The sequence below is a fragment of the Hevea brasiliensis genome, chromosome 14 (genome assembly GCF_030052815.1).
Source record: "Hevea brasiliensis isolate MT/VB/25A 57/8 chromosome 14, ASM3005281v1, whole genome shotgun sequence".
NCBI classification, from domain to species: Eukaryota; Viridiplantae; Streptophyta; class Magnoliopsida; order Malpighiales; family Euphorbiaceae; genus Hevea; species Hevea brasiliensis.
Window position 1 is genome coordinate 29738813 of NC_079506.1, and position 21364 is coordinate 29760176.

General features: G+C 34.8%; 2 protein-coding genes across 3 annotated transcripts; one reads left to right on the forward strand and one right to left on the reverse strand.

Annotated features, from left to right (window-relative positions):
- The first annotated feature begins 6737 nt into the window (after positions 1 to 6737).
- LOC110662797 (protein DJ-1 homolog C) lies at positions 6738 to 14101 on the forward strand. Of its 2 annotated transcripts, none has more exons than XM_058135196.1 (8): positions 6738 to 7079; positions 7220 to 7420; positions 7785 to 7934; positions 8027 to 8206; positions 10053 to 10130; positions 10654 to 10854; positions 12374 to 12511; positions 13430 to 14101. In XM_058135196.1, the coding sequence occupies exons 1-8, from the start codon at positions 6834 to 6836 to the stop codon at positions 13640 to 13642; spliced, it is 1407 nt and encodes a 468-aa protein (XP_057991179.1). In that variant the 5' UTR covers positions 6738 to 6833; the 3' UTR covers positions 13643 to 14101. The 2 variants fall into 2 exon arrangements, with proteins under 2 accessions (XP_057991179.1, XP_057991180.1); XM_058135197.1 differs by having other exon boundaries at positions 12374 to 12500; positions 13340 to 14101.
- Positions 14102 to 14779: 678 nt separating this feature from the next.
- LOC110662798 (ABSCISIC ACID-INSENSITIVE 5-like protein 7) lies at positions 14780 to 20091 on the reverse strand. Its single transcript, XM_021821909.2, has 5 exons — positions 19938 to 20091; positions 17411 to 18653; positions 16292 to 16363; positions 16182 to 16211; positions 14780 to 15277 (listed from the first exon to the last, which is right to left on the reverse strand). Exons 2-5 carry the CDS (start codon positions 18551 to 18553, stop codon positions 15203 to 15205), a joined length of 1320 nt encoding a protein of 439 aa, XP_021677601.2. The 5' UTR covers positions 18554 to 18653; positions 19938 to 20091; the 3' UTR covers positions 14780 to 15202.
- Positions 20092 to 21364: the final 1273 nt, after the last annotated feature.

A 21364-nucleotide genomic window follows, 5' to 3' on the forward strand; every position in this document is an offset into this window, starting at 1 on the left:
AGATGATTCGGCTGATTGAGCAGTTGGAACATCTTGACTTCAACATGGATTTCCAACTACAGACGGATTTGATCCTTCAGTCCCTTCCTGAGTCTTTTGGGAATTTTGTGACAAATTTTCATATGACTAAACAGGAATGCACCTTAGCTGGTTTACTCAACATGCTGGTTATTGCTCAAAAGAATATGCCGGGCAATAAAGAAAAAGAGGTAGCTTTAATTGCATCTTCTTTTGCTGGAAAGTCCAACAAGAAGAAGGGCAATAAGAAAAAGAAACTTTAGATTCCTGGTCCTTCCAAGAAAATAGCTAAACAGAAAGGGAAGACCAAAGCTGACAAAGGCAAAGGAAAGTGTTTCCACTGCCAACAGGAAAGTGTTTCCATTGCCAGTAAGAAAGTGTTTCCACCGCCGCAGTATAGCAATCTAAATGAATGCAATGCCATGGTGAAAACCAACTCAAGTTCAAAATATATTTGGCACTTAAGGTTATGTCATGTTGCAGAAGATAGGATTACAAAATTGGAGAAAATGGGGATTCTATCCTCATTGGACTCTGAGCCTACTCCAACTTGTGAATCTTGCCTTCAGGGCAAAATGACTAGATCACCCTTTGTTGGACAAGGGCTAAGGGCTGAAAATATTTTTGAGTTAATACATAGTGATGTATGTGGACCATTTAAGGAAATGGCCAGAGGCAGTTTTCATTATTTTATTACCTTTACTGATGATAAATCAAGGTTTGAGTATTTGTATTTGATGAAATATAAACATGAATCCTTTGAAAAGTTCAAAGAATTTAAATCTGAAGTAGAAAATCAAACAGGAAAGAGTATTAAAGCTCTTCGATCAGATCGTGGAGGTGAATATTTGAGTACTGAATTTGATGAATACTTAAGAGAGCATGGCATTGTTTCCCAGTTAACTCCTCCAGGAACACCACAGTTGAATGGTGTATTTGAAAGGAGAAATCGTACCCTATTGGATATGGTACGTAGTATGATGAGCTATACTGATATGCCAATCTCCTTTTGGGGATTTGCATTAGAATCAGCTTTGTATATTTTGAATAGGATTCCATCAAAATCAGTTTCTTCCACACCTTATGAGATATGGCATGGAAGAAAACCAAGTCTTAAGCATGTTAAGATTTGGGGTTGTCCAGCTTATATCAAAAAGCTGAACACTGATAAATTGGAGACCAGATCAGAAAAATATCGATTTGTTGGATATCCAAAAGATAGTTTTGCATATTATTTTTATTTGTCTACATCACAAAAGGTTGTGGTGAGTACAGATGCCACATTTCTTGAACAACAGTTTGTCCAAGAAGGAGGCAAAGGAAGGCAAATAAAGTTGGAATTAGAGAATTCTGACCAATCAACAGATCAGATGGATATAGATCCACCTAGTCAACCTATACCCGTTGATGAAACATCTATAGCTGTTCCTCGTAGAACAACCAGGGTATCTCACCCACCAGTGAGATATGATTTCCTTCATGAAGAAGAACAAGAGTTGTCTACTCATGAAGAAGTAGATCATGGAGATAATCCACTTACCTATGAAGAAGCTATATCAGATATAGACTCTTCAAAATGGATTGATGCTATGAAATCCGAGATTGATTCCATGTATTAAAATCAAGTTTGGGATCTTGTTGACCCACCTGAAGGTATTGTACCTATAGGGAACAAATGGGTTTTCAAGAAGAAAATTGGTTCTGATGGAAAGGTAGAGACCTATAAGGCAAGGCTAGTAGCGAAAGGGTTTCGCTAAAGGCAAGGAGTCGACTGTGAGGAGACTTTCTCGCCTGTTGCCATGCTTAAATCAATTAGGATTTTATTAGCAATAGCTGCATACTATGATTATGAGATTTGGCAGATGGATGTCAAAACAGCTTTTCTCAATGGATACATTGAAGAAAACATTTTCATGGAACAACCTAGGGGTTTTGAATCCCAAGATGGTTCCAAGGTATACAAGCTAAAGCGATCCATTTATGGGTTGAAACAAGCTTCGAGGAGTTGGAACATCCGTTTTGATGAAGCCATTAAATCCTTTGGTTTTATCAAAAATGAGGATGAGCCATGTGTATATAAGAAGGTTAGTGACAGTGCTATCACTTTCCTTGTCTTATATGTGAATGACATACTGTTGATGGGTAATGACACAGGTATGTTGACAACTGTAAAGGTATGGTTGTCAAATACATTCTCCATGAAAGACTTAGGGAAAGCAACCTATATTCTTGGGATTCGCATCTATAGAGATAGAGCGAAAAGAATAATTGGTTTATCCCAAAGTCTATACTTGGAAAAGGTGTTAAAGAGGTTTAACATGCTTGATTCCAAGAGAGGATTGTTACCACTGAGACATGGTATCCATCTTTCTAAAGAGATGTCTCCAAAGACACCTGAAGAAAGAGATAAGATGGCCAGGATTCCATATGCTTCGGCTATTGGAAGTTTAATGTATGCAATGTTGTGTACTAGGCCGAATATCGCAAATGCTGTTAGTTTGACTAGCGGTATCAATCCAATCCAGTTTGGAACATCGATAGCTGTCAAGAATATCCTTAAGTACTTGAGAAGAACTAAGGATTTATTCTTGATTTATGGAGGTGGAGACTTGCAATTGGATGGTTATACTGATTCTGACTTCCAATCAGATATCGATGATAGAAAGTCTACCTCTAGATATGTGTTCATTTGTAATGGAGGTGCAGTCAGTTGGAAGAGTTCCAAACAGAGCACGACTGCAGATTCCACTACTGAGGCTGAGTATATTGCTACATCAGATGCTGCAAAGGAAGCTGTTTGGATAAAGAAGTTCGTGACAGAACTTATAGTAGTTCCTTCCATTGAGTCAACATTTCCACTACACTGTGATAATAATGGAGCAGTCATACAAGCTAAGGAACTAAGGTCTCACCAAAAATCCAAACACATAGAAAGGCACTACCACATTATCAGAGAAATAGTTGGGCAAGGCGATGTAGCCATGCAGAAATAGCATCAGCTGAAAATCCAGCTGATCCATTCACTAAGCCTATGTCACAGACTCAGCTAGATCGTCATCTTGAGAAGATGGGTCTAAGATATTGTAATGAATGGCTCTAGTGCTAGTGGGAGATTGTTAGTAGTATGCCTTAGAGCATATCATTTAGTATGTATCTTGTACATATTTTTATTAATAAAAGGCATTTCCACTTTTCCGTTTAGATAATATATTTATGTGTAATAGAAAAGGTCCATTGATATTTTGTTAGAAATATTATTCTTAAGTTGTTAAGAATATGAGTGACAGTATTTCTAGCACAAAGTATCATAAATAGGTTCACAATCGAGGATACTTCATAATAAGGATATGACTTATCCAGAAAGATTGTATTCATGTTTGTTACCAAGTTATTTATATGAGATATAAATAAGATGGAATGGTGAGTCTCATGCCATATGACAAACATGATAGGCACTTATAAATGATAAGTAGGTCGAACCAGTGACACTTATGACAAGCACATGGAGTTTACTCTTATCAATGTTTTGTCATAAATCATATCAGTGCATATAATCTTTAGACCTGAGATAGCACAGTTATCTTATATATAGGTAGTTTGAGTTTGATACTGCTTTCATACTTGTACTGTGTATAGGTATATGGGCATGTGTTGGCTCCTACTAGTTATATATGGAGGTAGGTGTTGATCAAGATGGAATCTGTTCCTCTAAGTAAATAGAGATAAAATCCTATGTTCATTTAATTGTTCTTGATGTTTCAAGTTCCTGGCCAGGACAGATAGATTTATTCAGAAAAGAGTTTCTGATGAGAAAAATCTTTTTAATCAAGAACTGGAATTAAAAGAGAACATAATATTCATAGCAAATGGAGTTTGACATAAACCATGACTCCAGCTTGAGTTGGGATTTTGTAACAGAGAGATTCTAATGCATGGTAACATATGATTATAGGTTCATTTAAGGTAAACCTTATTACTAATTGGGTGGCCATGGCATGCTATGCTAGGTGTTAACCATGGTCTATGAGGTGCATAAAATGATTTAGAGAAATCATTTATGGTAAGAAAGAGTTCTAATAATATTAAGAGTTGATATCATGTCTCATTGCCAATTAGTGATGAACCTAATAAGTCACACACATACACAAGTTATCACCTAATTAAATATGATTTAATTAATTAATTAAAGAGTTTAATTGATTAATTAAATAGGATTGATTTGCAATTAGATTGCAAAGTCCCTAGCATGACTTGAAACCAAATCTAGATTATTGGATGTGTAGTATAAGTTAAATTTATATTTAAAGTATTTAAATATGAATTTAATTAATGAGAAATTAATTAATAGAGATTAATTAATTAATTTATATTTGATATAAATTGATTGGAAGAAGAGAAATAATTATTTTGGGTTGAGAACTCAAAATTAAGACACAGGGGCATTTTGGTCATTTCACAGTGTGACACGTGGCACCATGAGATGGTGACACATGGGATTACACATAAGCTTGCCAAATGTTTTTAATCATGTAAGATGATTAATATTAATATTAAATATAGGTTTGACACTTGGCACAATGTGATTGGGTCACTTAAACCTAGAGCTAATCAAAGGGTGACATGTGGCAAGGGTTTAATGTGTTAACCTAGCTATATAAGTGTTGTTATGAAAAAAGAAAAGCAACCAGCAGCCACTCCTCCTTTGTCACGCCATTTTGAGGCTCTCCATCTATTCTTCTTCATCTCTCAAAGATTCAAAGAGATTAGCCATCAATCTCTTGAATTAAGAACACTAGAAATTGTTTCTAGTGTCCTGTTTACATCTTTAATCTCTTAAAAGGAAGAACTTGAATTTCTAATTAATAGAAAAAACTTTAGAAGCTGTTCAAGGGCTGCCATAGGTGTTCTTGGTGTGGACAAGCTAAAGGGACAACATCTGGTGTCCTGAAGACGAATCTCAAAGGCACAGACACGCTGCAGTGCATCAAGAGGTTAGTGTAATCGTTCTTGATTTAATCTAAGGTTCTAAAATTAATCTGATTAATTTTAAAATCTTAAATGGCAAATACAGATCCAAAAACATATTAAAAGAGTTTTAATATGTTGTTTATCATTGAAATCAAATAGATAAAAATAAATCTTGCATGATGTATGTGACCATAGGTGAAAATTTTTGAATTCAATGGTATAAACTTGTGTTTTTCACGCTTCCGTTCCTTTAACATATTCTCGTCTAGGTACATTGGCCCTCCCCTCTCCATTCATTCTTTTTCCTTGGCACTGAGCATCATCAACTACCCCAATGCCAACTCCTTTTCCTTTGGCGAAGACCGCAAGTAATACTCAGTAGTAACAAATGCCAATAGCTATCGACAGGAAACACAAAGAGTCGAAGAGAAAAAGAGCTCGTGAAATAGAATTTTCGAGGCCATTTTTGGCCTTTTAAGTGCTATATTGATGCAATATTGACAACATTTAGCTTCTCTATCCCCAACTTCATTTTTTGACCAACCTTGAGACGAACAATAGCACGTAGGGGCAAATTGAAGAAATGGATCTCTGTAGATTGTTGGCCTCGATTCATGCAAATGGTGGCCATCTAGCTTCGGCCACCACCTCTAACATGCTTCTTAAGCCAAGGTGCACCTCCTAACAATTCGGATTACAACTCTAGCAACTGCTAGTGCTCCAATGGTAGCTCTAGTGATCTAAAGAAACAAAAAGATAAATAAAAAGGAAAATGAAGCAAAATGATAATTTTACTTTTGAAAGAGATGAGCAAAAAGATAACTTCATTACTTTTAGGGGAAAGTACTAATTAGTACTTATACTTTTACACATTTTCAATTCAAGGATTAAATCAAGTTTCATTGTAAATCAAGGATTACACTACCAATTCATTAGCAATTTGGAGATTGAGTTAGTAATGTTGTTAACCGCATTGACATAGCAAGTTGAAGTCGTCAATATCACGTTTGACATGGCATGCTAATGTCAATGCAACATCTGATGTGGTTTGTTGATGTCAACGCTATGTCAGCACCATATGAGCAAATTCTTGATTTGCAAAAGGCTGAAAGTATAAGTATCTAAATTGAAAAATAAATGAAGTTTCAACATTAAATGCTAAAAGTGAAAAAATTTTAAAAATATATGGAAACAAAGATTAGGAAAGAGAGGGAGAGGAAAGGAATAGAAAAAGTTAGGAAAGAAAGGATAGCATGGGAGAGAGAAAAAGATTTACATAGAGAGAGAGAGAAACAGGAATATAAGAGAATCACTCTGTATTTTTCTCTCTCTATATATCTCTTTCACTTTATCTCTCCTATCCCTCTCTCTTTTCCTATCTCTCTCTCTCTCTCTCTCTCTCACTCTCTTTCTCTCTTCTCTCTCTCCTCTCATGTACAGAGCTATTTCAGTAATTATATTAAATAATACTAAAAGTGAATATATTTAAATAATAAATAAATACTGTACAAATAATTATATAATTCAAACATTGAATTATTTAAATATAAAATATAATATATATATATATATATATATATATATATTTGATATTTTAAGAAATGTAATTATTTTAAATTAAAAAAAATAAGAAATTATTAATAAATTTAATTAAAATATTCGTTTTACTGATGAAATTAGATGTAAGAGATTAAATTATTTAAAAAAAAAATTATAAGGACTAAATCAAAATTTTTATCACTTTTGTAATTTCTTTGATATCCTACGAAGGAGCCTTTTCAGGATAAAGATAGAAATGTGCAGCTAGAGTCTACCATTCTAGCTCAGCGAAGCTCCAATACTCATCAATGGAGTCTCTGTTGTGTCTTCTATCGCCAGCTACTTCAAAGCTTTCTTTAATCAGTCCCTCATCTTCAATGGCTGCCTCAGCAACTTCGTTTTCTTCTTTGTCATTCGCTTCCATGGCCTCTCCTCCACAGCGAAAAACATCCACTCCAAGAAAGAGATCTTCAAAACTAGCCAAAACTCCATCTCCCAAATTGCCCACAAGTAATATAGATCCGAACGCCTCGTCCTCCGTCCCCCCCAAGAAGGTCTATACCCCTTTTCTTTAAATTGCTTGCAGCAAAATTTGCAATTTACATATAATGTTTTCAAAATCTTGAATTGTGATTTTTTTTTTTTTGTTTAATTTTCAGATGAAGCTTGATTTTTTGTTTGTGTGTTTGGGCAGGTTCTGGTTCCAATTGGGTTTGGTACAGAAGAAATGGAGGCAGTTATTATGGTTGATGTTCTACGCCGAGCTGGTGCAGAGGTGATTGTTGCTTCTGTGGAATCACAGCTTGAGATTGAGGCTGCTGGTGGAATTAGACTGGTTGCTGATACATCTATCTCCAACTGCGCTAATGAAATTTTTGATCTTGTGGCTTTGCCGGTTAGTTGCTCTGAATTTGACAGTTCATGCTTACTGAAATTTCAATTGTATTTTAGAATTTGGAATTTCGTGGTGAAATTGAAAACAGTAATAAGTTATCCCAATTTCCCGTAACAATTAAATTGCATTGAGAAAACAATGAGATTTTTGGTTTAAGGTATTGCCAACGGGGAGTCAAGGATGGTACAGTTATGGCTGTAAAGTGTATGCAGAGTATGTGCATGGTTTATTTGGTGCTGTGATATAATATGTATTACCTGCAGACTAATACTGTGAATTTTATTGGGAATGTAATGATAGTTTCAGTGATTTGATTTGCCTATATCGTTGCAACGAGGGGTAATGTTAAGTGCATTATTTTTAGGGAGGAATGCCTGGTTCAGCAAGGTTAAGAGATTGTGAGGTTCTCCAGCAAATTACAAGCAGACAAGCAGAGGACAAGAGGTTATATGGAGCTATATGTGCTGCACCAGCTGTCACACTCCTTCCATGGGGCCTTCTTAGAAGAAAGCAGGTGACATATTTGAATTGCTTCTCATTTGAACTTTGATGAATGCATGTGAATGTAGTTCTGTTGTCTAATTGCACTGTAGCATTTGATGTAAGACAACATGTCACCCTGCATTCATGGATAAGCTTCCCACCTTCTGGGCTGTTAAATCAAATATTCAAGTGTCAGGAGAGCTTACAACAAGCCGTGGTCCTGGAACTTCTTTTGAGTTCGCTCTATCCTTAGCTGAGCAGCTGTTTGGAGAGTCTACTGCCAATGAAGTTGGAGAGTTGCTGGTAAACTTGATTGCTATTCTATTAATTCCATTTTATTTCTCAAGCATGCCATTGTCAAAGTAGCTTCATTTTTTGTGTGGTACTTAAATAAAACTTCCATAATATTTGGAAGGTCTCTGTTTCAACTGTCTATGTATTTTACAAGCACAGAAATCATATGATTACAAGTTGAATTCAGACAGTAACTAATGATCCTTTCCATGGTAAAGATAAAGACTTACTCCATTATTTGGTAGCATAGATTCCCTTTCATTATGCAGAATGTTTTTAATAATTGAGTGGAGGTTACCTTACATTATTATGGTGAGAATTGAAAAACAGATGCATGATCATGGCTTAAACCTTTTATTTTCCTTGAAATGAACTCACTAACTGGCATTAGGGCTACAAATGAGCCGAATCAAATTGAGCTATGGCCAGCTCAAAGTTCAGCTTGTTTATGGACGTGCTTTAAATTTAGGCTTGGACTTGGCTCATTTATTAAACAAGTTTAGCCAAGCCTACTACTATTTTTTTCATATGGTTTACAAGCATAGGTGAGCCAAAATTTTTTTTAATAAATTTAAATTGTTAATGAATTATTCACAAATTGGTTGTCAGATTTTTTAATATACTTAGTAATATTATTTTGAAAATAATTTGTATGATAAAATGCATGAACTTTAAATATTATATCGTAAGTATCATTACCAAATTGAAAATTATTATTTTTCTACATGATTTTTGTTAAATAAGTAATTTCAAAGAGGTATTATTATTATTGATAAAATTACATTGATCTTAAATTCAAAATTAAATTATCAATAAAATTGCATATGAGTTAGCTCATGGGCCTACACAATTTCAGCTTTCCCTAACTTAGGCTTGGCTTATTTATTATAGGATCCTTAAAGTTTGAGCTTGGCGCATTAACTGTAATATGAGATCAAGTAAGCTTTTATTGAGCCAATACACTCAAAGCTACTCATGAGCTGCACAGCTATTACAACCCTAACTGGCTTGAATGGCAAGTTGTGATCATAACTTTGGAGCTTTGGAGATCTATATTCCAACACAGTTGCAAATTTTTGCAACAGCCTCATGACTGCTATATCTTATTAGCCAATGGCCACTGAGATCTCAACACATAAAATGCCTATCTAGATCCATAATATCTGAGTTGTTGCTGAAAATTATACACTCGGCTTAACTAAGGCTTATAAGTCACATGCAACAGTAGTAGTTATGCTTAAAGTTTTAGATAGTCTTTCAAACATTTGGCTGAATTGGCTTAGAAATCATTTGTGATCTGTGTTTGTTGTTTATTCAATTTGATGTAATAGATGACAGCATTGAGATAGCCTAGATGCCCCTCATTATCCAGTTGGGAGGCTAATGGAGGCTATAAGGTTCTATTTCTTCATAAAGCTCGTAATCTTAAAAACCTTCGCTACTGTGGGGCTGAGGAAGAATTTAGATAAAATTACTCATAATTCATGGTGTGCCAAGGACAAATAGGGGAAAAGTGAAAAGTTGTATGTGTGAAAATAGGAAGAAGAAGAAGAAGAAGAAAATTTTGTGGAATATTAGCTTGATGATGACTCTCAAGCTATGATTGTATATATATACACAATTACAGAGTCCCTATTAATGAAGAAATACACAATTTTAGTAGTCAAGGGATTCCTTGATTATGGGGATTTACATCAATCTATACAGTATACGTACCTATTCTAACAGTATGCTTGGATTAAGTATGTGCTGTTTTTCTTTATTCTCTTAGAAGGCACCTGTCATCTCACCTTCTTTCCCCTTCATGTTGACCCTTTGTCATAAGCTTGTTCTAATACTCTTCTGCTTGCATCAGTTGATGCATACTGCTGATGACCTGCGTGGAAAAGATGAGTTTAATGAAGTTGAATGGTCTATCGACCACAAACCACGGGTAAGTTGCTTCTTTCATCTTGTTTGAGTTTATAACCAAGTTAGTTTGACAATCTAGTTTGCCAAAAGAACTCTTTGTAGTTGGTTTGGGGAATTGGTATAAAGTTTCCACATTTAATTATTTGGAGTGTGGCAAAGTATTTAATGTGTTTACAAGCCCCATTCAGTGTAACCATTCAAATAAAGTAGGTTTCCAAACAAGCTTTTGCATATTTCCATTGTAATCCTCATTTATTGTATTTCTTACTCATATCACTTGTCTATGTCTATCTTGTCACTTGTGTATGTCTATCTCTGGTGGATACCATTTTTTTATAGAACGTTAATTATAGCTTGTAGAATCCTAAATAGGAGAGGATTCCTAGCTTGTAAAGAACTCCTAATAGTATAGCACAATTGTAGGAGAGTTTTGTACGTATACCTGTGTAAATTCACTTGAAATTTAATGACTAACCTTTTCTACATGTCAAATTTTCACTTTCATTGAACTCTAGACTTTCTGTAATTGTTCCAATGTCACATAGGTTCTCATTCCAGTTGCAAATGGTTCTGAAGAGATTGAAATAGTAACTATCGTAGACATTTTACGGCGAGCAAAGTTGGATGTTGTGGTTGCTTCAATCGAAAAATCTGTGCAAATTTTGGCATCTCGAGGCACAAAAATAATTGCTGACAAGTTAATTGGCGATGCTTCTGAGTCTATATATGATCTAATAATTCTTCCGGTGAGACAAAAATATCTTTACAATTATCTTTCCCTGCTTTATTTTCTGATAGAAGCATAAGGGTGTGAAGACTTTTGAATTCCCTCTATTCTGTCATATATAAAAAGTAAAATAAATAAAAGCACTTATGAATTTCTGCTTTGACATTGCTATGTGTCTTTAGATCTGATAAAAAACTACAAATTGGTCATGGCTTGATTATATCAATACTTCAAGAGGACTTCATATACACTTATTTGCTTTATATATGAACAATTGACTTAAGCATTATTGACTAGTTTTGACTTTTGATTGCCAATTTTCAGTCCTTGGGTGATCTTTCGGGTCTTAGTACATTGGCTTTCATCAGCGAAATGTGGATAAAGTAATCAATAACCCTAGAAATATATTTATACATGCTAAAAACCTTCACAAATGATTAATGACAACCTGAATCTATACTCATTATCTACTTGATTTTTTAAAAATGAAAATAAATATGAAAAAATATGGATGATAATTTATACAAAAATATACAAAATATTAAAATTTGTTTTTTTTTTTTTGACAAAATCTTTCAACAAATTAAAAAAAAAAACTTAGAAATTATTTATTTTATCCATGCTTAACATATTTTCGTTATCAATAAACTTTATCAAATTTATACAAAACACATTTTAGAAAATAGATTTTTTTATGATCATTCATGAATTCCATGATCTTGCACACACACATATCTGGTACACACAGTCACAGAAAATATATATAGTCCCTCCAAAAACAACTTAGTCTCCAAGTCCAAAGTGAAAAGTTCTTATATCTCCTTATATAGTTTTTCTGATTGTTTCATAGGAATTTTAAATATATGTTAAAAATATTTATTTTGAAACATGTACAATTGAATAATTATTGATAATTTAGAGCAATATGGTAGTTATCTATGCACAATACAGATAACAATATAGAATTCAGACCCACAACTTAGCTAAATTTTCATAGATCATATGGATGAAGATCCAGTACATAATATTAACTTGCATTACTGCAATACTACACTCCTATGTTCATCACCTGATGGCATGGGTAAATCATATAAATCTTTCACCACAAATGGTCAGAAAAGAGTCTAGAAAGAATAAGTCACAAACATTTTAAGTTTTGAGAGTGGGGGTTATTGACTTGGTAACCAAATTTTCATGAGTTTCAAGCAATGTTATCTAATTGAACAAAGTAACAATTCAGAGATTCAGTTGCACATATAATAAAGGTACTAGAGGTATAAAGGACTTCTGTGTAACAGTTAAATTTATGTGAAAGCCTCACATTCTGTTTAGATCTTAGCAGCAAAAATAGTTGACGGGTATTTTAGTAAATAAACTATTAAAAGTCCTCGTGTCCGTACTCCATAGTCTAATGTTCAATAGTTCTTTTTTGATTTTCAAAGTTCTCTCATATTTGTGCTGATGTATAACTTAGCTTGTACACTGTCTTTTACTTCCCACTCCATATCCTTGAGTTTGGTTTTATTCTGAAATTTCAGGGAGAAATTGCTGGGGCCAAGCGGCTACACAAATCGAAGGTTCTGAAGGAGCTGCTTAAAGAACAAGGTGTAGCTGGAAGAATATATGGGGCAGTGTGCTCTTCCCCTGCAGTTCTACATAGTCAGGGTTTACTGAAGGTACTCAACTCAACTCAACTCAACTAAGCCTTTATCCCAAAAATTTGGGGTCGGCTATATGGATTCGCTTTTTTCACTCTGAACGGTTTTGGGTTAAATTCTCAGAAATGTGTAATGCTTCTAAGTCATGTTGTACTACTCTCCTCCAAGTTAATTTAGGTCTACCCTTTTTTTTCTTTCTATCCTCTAACCTAATGTGCTCTACTTGTCTAACTGGAGCTTCCGTATGTCTACGCTTCACATGACCAAACCACCTCAATCTCCCTTCTCTCAACTTATCTTCAATTGGCACCACTCCTACCTTTTCTCTGATACTCTCATTACGGACTTTATCTAGTCTAGTATGGCCACTCATCCACCTTAACATTCTCATCTCTGCAACTCTTATCTTAGATGCATACGACTCTTTCAGTGCCCAACACTCACTACCATATAACATAGCCGGTCGTATGGCTGTACGGTAAAATTTTCCTTTTAATTTATTGGGAATCTTACGATCACATAAAACTCCCGTGGCACGTCTCCACTTCAACCATCCAGCTTTAATTCTATGACTAATATCCTCCTCACATCCCCCATCTACTTGAAGGACTGAGCCTAGATATTTAAAGTGATTACTTTGGGACAGTACCACTCCATTCAAACTAACTCCTTCCCTATCACCAGTTTGGCCTTCACTGAACTTGCAATGCATGTATTCTGTCTTCGTTCTACTTAACTTAAAACCCTTTGACTCTAGAGTACTTCTCCAAAGTTCTAGCTTCCTATTGACTCCTTCTCGTGTCTCATCTATCAGAACAATATCATCCGCAAACATCATGCACCAAGGTTTACTGAAGGTAATTGAAATTAAATGATTTCTTTCTTGTGCAAACAATTATTTACTAAAAGCTTCCTCTTGCCCTGCCATATGTATAGGATAAGAAAGCCACTGCACATCCTTCTGTTGTGGGCCAGTTAACCAATGAAGTAGTGAATGGTGCCAAAGTAGTTATTGATGGTAAATTGATCACCAGCAAGGGACTCGCTACTGTGACAGATTTTGCAATGGCAATTGTGAGGAAGCTTTTTGGTCATGCAAGGGCAAGGAGCATAGCTGAAGGCCTTGTTTTTGACTATCCTAGGGCATAGGTATATGAAGTGAGGGTGGAAATCAGTGCAGATGCCCTGAGGTGCAAAGGCTAGCCACTTAACCCAGACTCTAATCATCCATTGAAGGAGATAAATCTTCTTAGCAGCACATAGGTCAAGGGTATGCATGAGAGTCGAAGTATGATTCACAGTTTTGGCCGTTATATTTGGGTGTCAGGTCCTATGCAATTCATGCCAGTGCTGATTAACAGATTCCATATATTTGGTTGAGCTGATAACTTCTCCAAATACATAGATCAATGGCGAGATGCATTTTTCCATCTTGGATTTGATAATTTAGTGCCAAGAAAGATTACTGGTAAAAAACTAGAAATGTTCTATTGTAATGCAGTTTGCAGTTTAAATTTTTCAGCAAAGTCAAAGCTTTGAGTTGCCCCTGTATTTTCATTGAATCTAAGATTAGGCATAAATAAAGACATCTATACTGGTTGCACTTTCGGTCTCTCTATATCGTGTTGATACTCAGATGAGGATGAACATCAGTCACCAGCCAGTATGAGGATCAGGGGTTGGAAACTTATTGGTACAGTTCCTATTAAAAAAAAAAAAAAAAAAAAGAAAGGAATTTGTTAATCACATCTTGATATCAATGTCATTTTCTGCAGTGAGACTAAAAAAGATTTGTGGATGTGGTATGAGCAGTGTCTTATCCGAAGGTGCAAGCAGGTAAGCATAAATCTGTAATAATCAAGGCCTCAAACCCACGCCAGGTGATGTGGGTTAGCCTACTATTTATGATCAATCCTAGCTACCATGCAAATCACTTTTGATCACTGAGAGCAAATGTCCTGATCGAATTGGCTGGTCCAGCCAAGAGTGAATCAAGCTTTATTTTGTAATATATGTTTCTTTATACATTTAAAAAAAAAAAATCTTGTCAAACCATTTAAATAGGTTTAAATAATAAACAACTTATTGGTTCAGTTTTAGTACAATGGCAGGTCTGGTTTTAAAGGAAACGCCTGCACCCAAAAAAGATATAATGGTTCTGCTGATCTCTGTGCATCCAGGAGTGAAAACAATGCTGAAATTTATCCCAAAGCTTCCTGCTTTCCAAATATGCATTCATCTCCAAGAAATTAGCAAAGCTGATAAGCGAATCAGAAAAAGAAAAACTGAAAAAGGTACGAACACCAACACAAAATAATATACAGAGCCAAATAACCAATGCCAAAAGTTATACAGATGTCATTAATAAGACTAGCTCTTTCTTTTTTTTTTTTATGATAGATATAAGACTAGTTCTCTTAGTGTTTAGAAACTAACCCAATTCATTAAGCTAACCCTGTAGCACACTAGCTTCACTATCCTACATGTCCTCTACGAACAAATGACAAGCAAATAAAGATGACACTATAATAAAGTTTAATCTATAGTGTAAAACTAATTTCAAGTCATAATTTACAACTCAACCCTCTGTTCCTATACGTACAGCTACCTAACCTTCAAAGTATAAGATGCAGGCCAAAGCTGCACCCTCCAATCCGTAGACCTTGCATGTTCAAGCCCTGCCACTATCCACAATCAAATATATGAGCTCTACCAAGGGCCTGTTAGTGTCCTCCGCAAGCATTTCCTTTTAGATCCCCATTGCCGATTTATTGTCTCCAGGAACTGCCAAAACAGACAAGGATCATCAGCCTCCCACTTTGATGCCAAAGTTAACTTACGGCAAATAGTTTTTATAACTACCGAAACCCTACTTAGAACAATATTAGACTCGATTTAATGGTTAGTTTAATAAAGAAGCAAAGCCCTTCGATAAGGTAAGTCTGCAATGCCTTTTGAAATTGAGAGTGACTACAATGCACTCCAAAAGACGAGGAGAAAGAGATCAATTTGAAGTTCAACATTAACGCATTCCCTAAACTACCTCCTCATTTTGTCAAACTAGATAACTTTATTGGCCTTTTTCATGAGACAGCATTTATATGGCTCAGTTTCAAACCATTAAGTTTATTGCCATTCAAAATGGCTGAGACATGTTTCCTAGCTCACTGACCACGCCAATGTAACCATACTTATTATCATCTTAGTTTTAATAGAAGAATGTAATGACTTCACCTGTTCATCTTGGTTTTAATAAACTGAGAACAAAAATATTGGTTGCAACACTGTAAGAGGGAAAAAAAGGAAAGCCGACAATTAATCATTCTTCACTATCAAGAAAACCAATCCTGAGATACCTTATTTCCATTGATTACCCTTCCTAGACAACCTAAAGTTCATAATATCACCCATTCACGTCTTTAACACAGATTAAGAGTGAGAATTAAAAATAGTCAATCATTCAATTTTGATACTACAAAAAGGAATGATCAAAGTACACAAACAGAGAATCTTTACTAAAATATAATAGCATGACTTGTACATTTAACTTTCAGAATATAGATAATAATTTTAGATGGCTAGTAAATTTGCTTTCTGTACATGAATCATGATTTTGGATTTTTTATTCGATAAAATGTTCTGATTCAATTTGAAAGTGAGATAATGATACTACTAATGAGGGCCATACCTGATTTTTCTGCATTTCCATAATTTCTTCCTGCAGCAACCAAGGCATGGTCAAGGAAGGTTCATACAGCTTAAAATTTTCTAAGATTTCAATTTAACAAAAGAATTTACCTGTTTGCTCCGCAACTCTTGGTTCAGTTCTTTAAGTTTTGCAACTTCTGCTTCTAGCTCCAATGTATAGGCCTGTGAGGAAACCCAAAGAGAAATTAAGCAACTTTTGCTGTTAGTACTGATGAGTTTTTTTCCCCCAAAAAAAACTATAAACTTAGTAGCCAAGCTGATGTGCTTGGTAGAAATTTCTGAGACTCAACAGCAGGAAAAAAATTTAAAAAACTCCCTAGGAATACAGTTATTTGCATTTAAACTTTTTTTTTTTAATTCAATTACTGTGTAACGAAACAGTATCATTCTTGTTTGTATCTACACAATACACAATACATGTTTCAAAATGATGGATGCTTTAAATGTTTATCCTTGAAAAGCTGCAGGATAATTAGACAAGTAAAACCTAATAAATAAATTCCAATCAAATAGTTTTGAATTTCTGTTGACACCATGAACTGGAGGGCTATTTATACATTCACCATATGTGTATAAATGAGTCAAATAGGCCAGTGTCATATGTTATCTACTATGTACCCATATGGCATGTTGCATTGTTCTTGTGCTAAAGATCTGCACACTTCAAATTTAGATTTCAGGAGAAGCATTAATGCTTGCACAATTACAGTGGCATAATTGCCATCCCATTATCTTATCTTAGATTATTCCTTCCGATACAACAGCAGCTTTTAGAGACACTGTTGGAACTATGCAGCTGTGGCAAGATCATGAAAGACAAATATCATATTCTTGACAAGCAGGATACATAAACAACTGTGGGTCTGTCCATCCCAATAATTTCTAAATGTTCCACCGATATCAATCTCGACCTTGCCATATTAACGCAACAAACATAATGGCCTGACATTGCCAACTAGAACTAAATCACGAGTGGAGTTTTCCTCAGACTCATTCATTAGCATCAGAAAAATTGGAAAAAGAAAACCAAGAGGTTCTAAGCTGCAACCAAAAACAACTGAGGCCCCTAAAATTACAACCAAGAAAACAAATAGCTCCTTGATTAGGTTCTCAGCATCAAAAGTCAGGGAGAATATCAAAGTACAAAGACAACAATAAAAGATATATTCAGCAACAATGGATGTGTAATGGTTCTTTCACTGAACTCACCTGCTTACGAGCGCGTGACCTTGCAGCTGACTCTCTATTTTTAATCATTCTCCGGTGTCTTCTCTCAATTACCTTCTCCAAAGCAGCACTGGCTTTTCTTCCCCGGCCAAACATGTTAGGAACTGGTGACATTGAAGGAGTATCTGCATTACCTTTTGTGATCATATCTGGTGATATCTGACTTGCAGGAGATCCGGTTGCAACTGTAACAGCCCCAGCTCCTAAACCAACCATTCCCATTCCTCCACCATGAACTAAATTATTGTTTATAGACGGATCCGCAATCCCAACAACTGAATTCCTCACTACTGGGTTGGCAAGCTGAGCACTGTTTACTAAATGCATAGGGGATGCAAAAGCCACATTTGTGGGCTTGGGGAAGAGTGGTTGCTGCTGCGGGGGCTGGTTCTGATGCAGCTGCTGCTGAGGTAGTGGCTGAGAGGATCTGATTCCACCTACATTCAGGGCTAAATTTGCAGCCTGACTAGCAACTATGTTATTATTGTTTTCCACTATTCTGGTTCCCACAAGTCCATTGTTTCGATTTGGCTGCTGAAACCCAAGAGTTAAACCAGTACTGTTGTTACTGATATTATTGCTGTTATCATTTAGACGGGATAATTCATCGAAGAATCCGCTATTATTTGGCCTTCCAATTAGCTGAGTATCCTCTCTCGTAACCCCTGCCCTGGCCAAGAACTCCTCCAAAGTCATCTCTCCCAAAGTCTGTTGTCTCTGAGGCATATTTGATCCCATGTTGCTCCCATCTTTAGCGCCACTATTGATTTCTTTCATCAAGTCTTTCCAAACCTCATCAACAGTCTTCTGACTTAGTGTCCTAGGCAAAGTTAAAGACCCTTGTCTCTGCAAATTCCCACCAGAGACACTTCCTTCTACAACACCAACAGAACTGGTCATTGCCTGAGTCTCTTCAGCTGTCCATATGTTTTTCAATAGCTCCTCCATGTTCATTGATCCAAAATCCTTCCCAAGTCCTCCACCCCATGTGTTCTGGAACTCATCAAAGGTCAATGAGTATACTGAAGGCTGGCGGACTAAAAGGGAACTCCCTGGTGGCTTTGCACCGCTGCCCTCCCCGGCTGGGGCATTACCAAAGTTCTTGAAGTTCAAATGAGATCCCATTAATAGTAGCGGCAACAGCAACAGCTAAACCAAATAGGCTTGTATCTTTTTCCCAATTTAAGTAGATCAAAATGAAATCCCACTCCTTCCAGTTTGTTTTCTTCAGATTGAGATCCAAATATTCACCAAATGAAGTAAAGAGTGAGCAAAGAATTAGCATGCTTGTATTTTCAGCCCAAAATTATAAAATGTCAAGAACCAAATTCCTAACAACTATGAACATAAAACTACAGCAGAATATAACTATAAATTCTGTAGGACAAAAACAGAGCTAGCTGCAGCATGAAAGAGCTCAAAAAACATAAAGGAAAAAAAATGAAAGCCTCAAGTGATACACCATTCCCAAGGGTAAGAAAACACCCAAGCAATAAGTATCTTCAAACAACTATAATAAACGTTAAAGTTTCACATGGCATCCCATTTGGGAAAAAACAATTAAACACTAATATATAGCTTCAAAGAGTTGAAGTCAAGAAAGACCAGAGTTTCAAATAATATTCCGTATTCAAGAACATGTTAAAAACAAAACTGAAATCAAGCATGAAGGGTTGAAACCATAAAACATGCCTTTTAGATGAGAATACTCACTCAAGAACTTGACAGAAAGAATCGAGCTATAGATTGGAAGACTTAGAGAAGGGAGAAACAAAAAACAAAAAAAAGAAGGGCACAAGTACAACATATGAAAACAAACCAGGATAGATTTAAAGGGTGGCGAGAAAATAATATCCCTTTTCCAAGAATCTCTAATGGTACAGAATACAAGAACTAGCAGCTCCAGAATCGAATCAAATCAAACAAACAGTCTTACATAGCCATCCAATTGATTCAGATTAAATTAAATCTCAAGTAGTTTGGTCATGTTATGTTATCCTCCAATTCCAGATCCAGAAAGATCATCAATATTTTTTTTTAACAAAACAAAATTCGATGTTTCTGATAACTTTAAATATCAAACTCAAATAAAAATAAAACTTGAGGCCCCCAAAGAAAAATCTAAAGACAACCCATTTTTCCAAATCAGAACCACTACCCGATGCAGAAAGACAAGAATCAAAACCGAAATCCATTTCCAGTACTGAGTTTCAACTTTCACAAACAAGAACACCACCCACAAAAATATAAGAAAAAAAAAAAAGAATATCAATCCACATCCAAATTCAAGCACCATAACTCTCTCCATCAACTAAGAAGTTATCATAAATCAGATCAAAATTGAGAAAAAAAAATCAGAAAGAAAATGAAAAACCCAAAGTTCTAAGAAAACCCACACAAAACCCAAAAAAAAAAATAAAAGAAATAAAAAAAAATAATTAATCTAAAATAATATAGAGGGACAGAGAGAGGAAGAGAGCCAAAAGCAAGGGCTAGGATTTTTACTCACCTATAATAATTTTAAATTTTCTTTCTTTAAAAAAGAAAATTAAAATTAAAAAAAAAAATCGGCGTGGAAATTAGAGAGCGAGAGACTCCGAATCGAAGAGTGTCGTTTCTCTGGGACTGGCTGGTGGAGGCGACAAGTGTCTACTGGCCCTCGACACGAGTCGACATTTAAGGACCTAAAGTACTGGACTTTTTTTATTTTTTTATTTTTATTTTTATTATTTTAATCTTAGCCACCGGGATAACGCAACGTTGCCAATCGGAGTAGAGTTGAAAGATTGATGTGATGTTTAGCCATTGAGATTTTGCAAGGTGGGTTTTCCTTTGCCGTTGGATTCCTCTTTCCGACACCAGTGATTGGATTTCGATGGTGATGGGTTTCGCTTTTATTGGTGGAAAATTGGGTTAATTATTAAACAAGTATTGAAAAATAATATTTTTTTATAAAAAGTGAATTTTTTTTTATAATATGGAGGATGAATAACAGGTGAATATGAGAAATGATAGATGAATATCAATTACATTTACACTATAATTAAATAAATTCTGAGAGAAAAAGAAAAAAGAGAAAAATATATTTCATTCTATATGTAGAAAATAAAATAAAAATAAAAATTAATTAAAAAAAAATAAAAAATAAATAATATAAATTTAGTTTTTTATTTTTATTTTTTTAATTTAAAAAGATAATTAAAAAAATAAATTTTATTTCTCTCTTTTCTTTTATTTTTTTATATAAATAAAGAAAATATTTTTTTTCTTTTCCTTTTTGACTTATCCAAATAGGGGTGGCCACGGTTCGGTTTCGAACCGGAACCGAACCGGAACTGGTTCGGTCAAAACCGGACCTAAACCGGTCAAAACCGGAACCGGCTTCAAACCGGACCGAAACCGTCCTTCTACGGTTTGGTTCAGGTTCATAATTTTTAGAAACCGTGAACCGTGATTCGAACGGATTGAACCGACGATTTCGAACCGTACCAAACCGACTATATAAATAAAAAAAATACAATAAATAATACATTATACTACTAATTATTTTATATATATATATATATATATATATATATATATATATATATATATATATATATATATATATATATATATCATTAATTCATTAATTCTCTACACTCTCTTTAATTCTTAATACTCTTTCAATTTCTCTCAAATTTTCTAAAGAATTATTTTCTACACTCCTTTTAATTCTCAAGATTTCACAATTCCCTACTTTATTATTTTTATACTCACTGAAATTTTTAATACTATCTCAATTACTCTGTTATTATTTTATATCTTCAATAAAATTTTCAATACCCTCTATTTTTATTTTTTTTTCTTTTATATTTTTTTAATTATTAATTATCATATAATTTTTTAAAAAAGGGCAAATAATACTCAATTCAACTAAACTTTTATCCCAAAAAT

Bases quoted from the DNA above. Each gene is read 5' to 3' on its own strand.
- LOC110662797 (XM_058135196.1), top strand. From the start codon at position 6,834: ATGGAGTCTCTGTTGTGTCTTCTATCGCCAGCTACTTCAAAGCTTTCT. The intron at 7,080-7,219 runs GTCTATACCCCT...GTGTTTGGGCAG, and splicing joins CCTCCGTCCCCCCCAAGAAG to GTTCTGGTTCCAATTGGGTT. The intron at 7,935-8,026 runs GTGACATATTTG...ATTTGATGTAAG, and splicing joins GCCTTCTTAGAAGAAAGCAG to ACAACATGTCACCCTGCATT.
- LOC110662798 (XM_021821909.2), bottom strand. From the start codon at position 18,553: ATGGGATCTCATTTGAACTTCAAGAACTTTGGTAATGCCCCAGCCGGG. The intron at 16,364-17,410 runs GTGAGTTCAGTG...GTTTCCTCACAG, and splicing joins GGTCACGCGCTCGTAAGCAG to GCCTATACATTGGAGCTAGA. The intron at 15,278-16,181 runs GTATGGCCCTCA...CTGTTTTGGCAG, and splicing joins TGGAAATGCAGAAAAATCAG to TTCCTGGAGACAATAAATCG.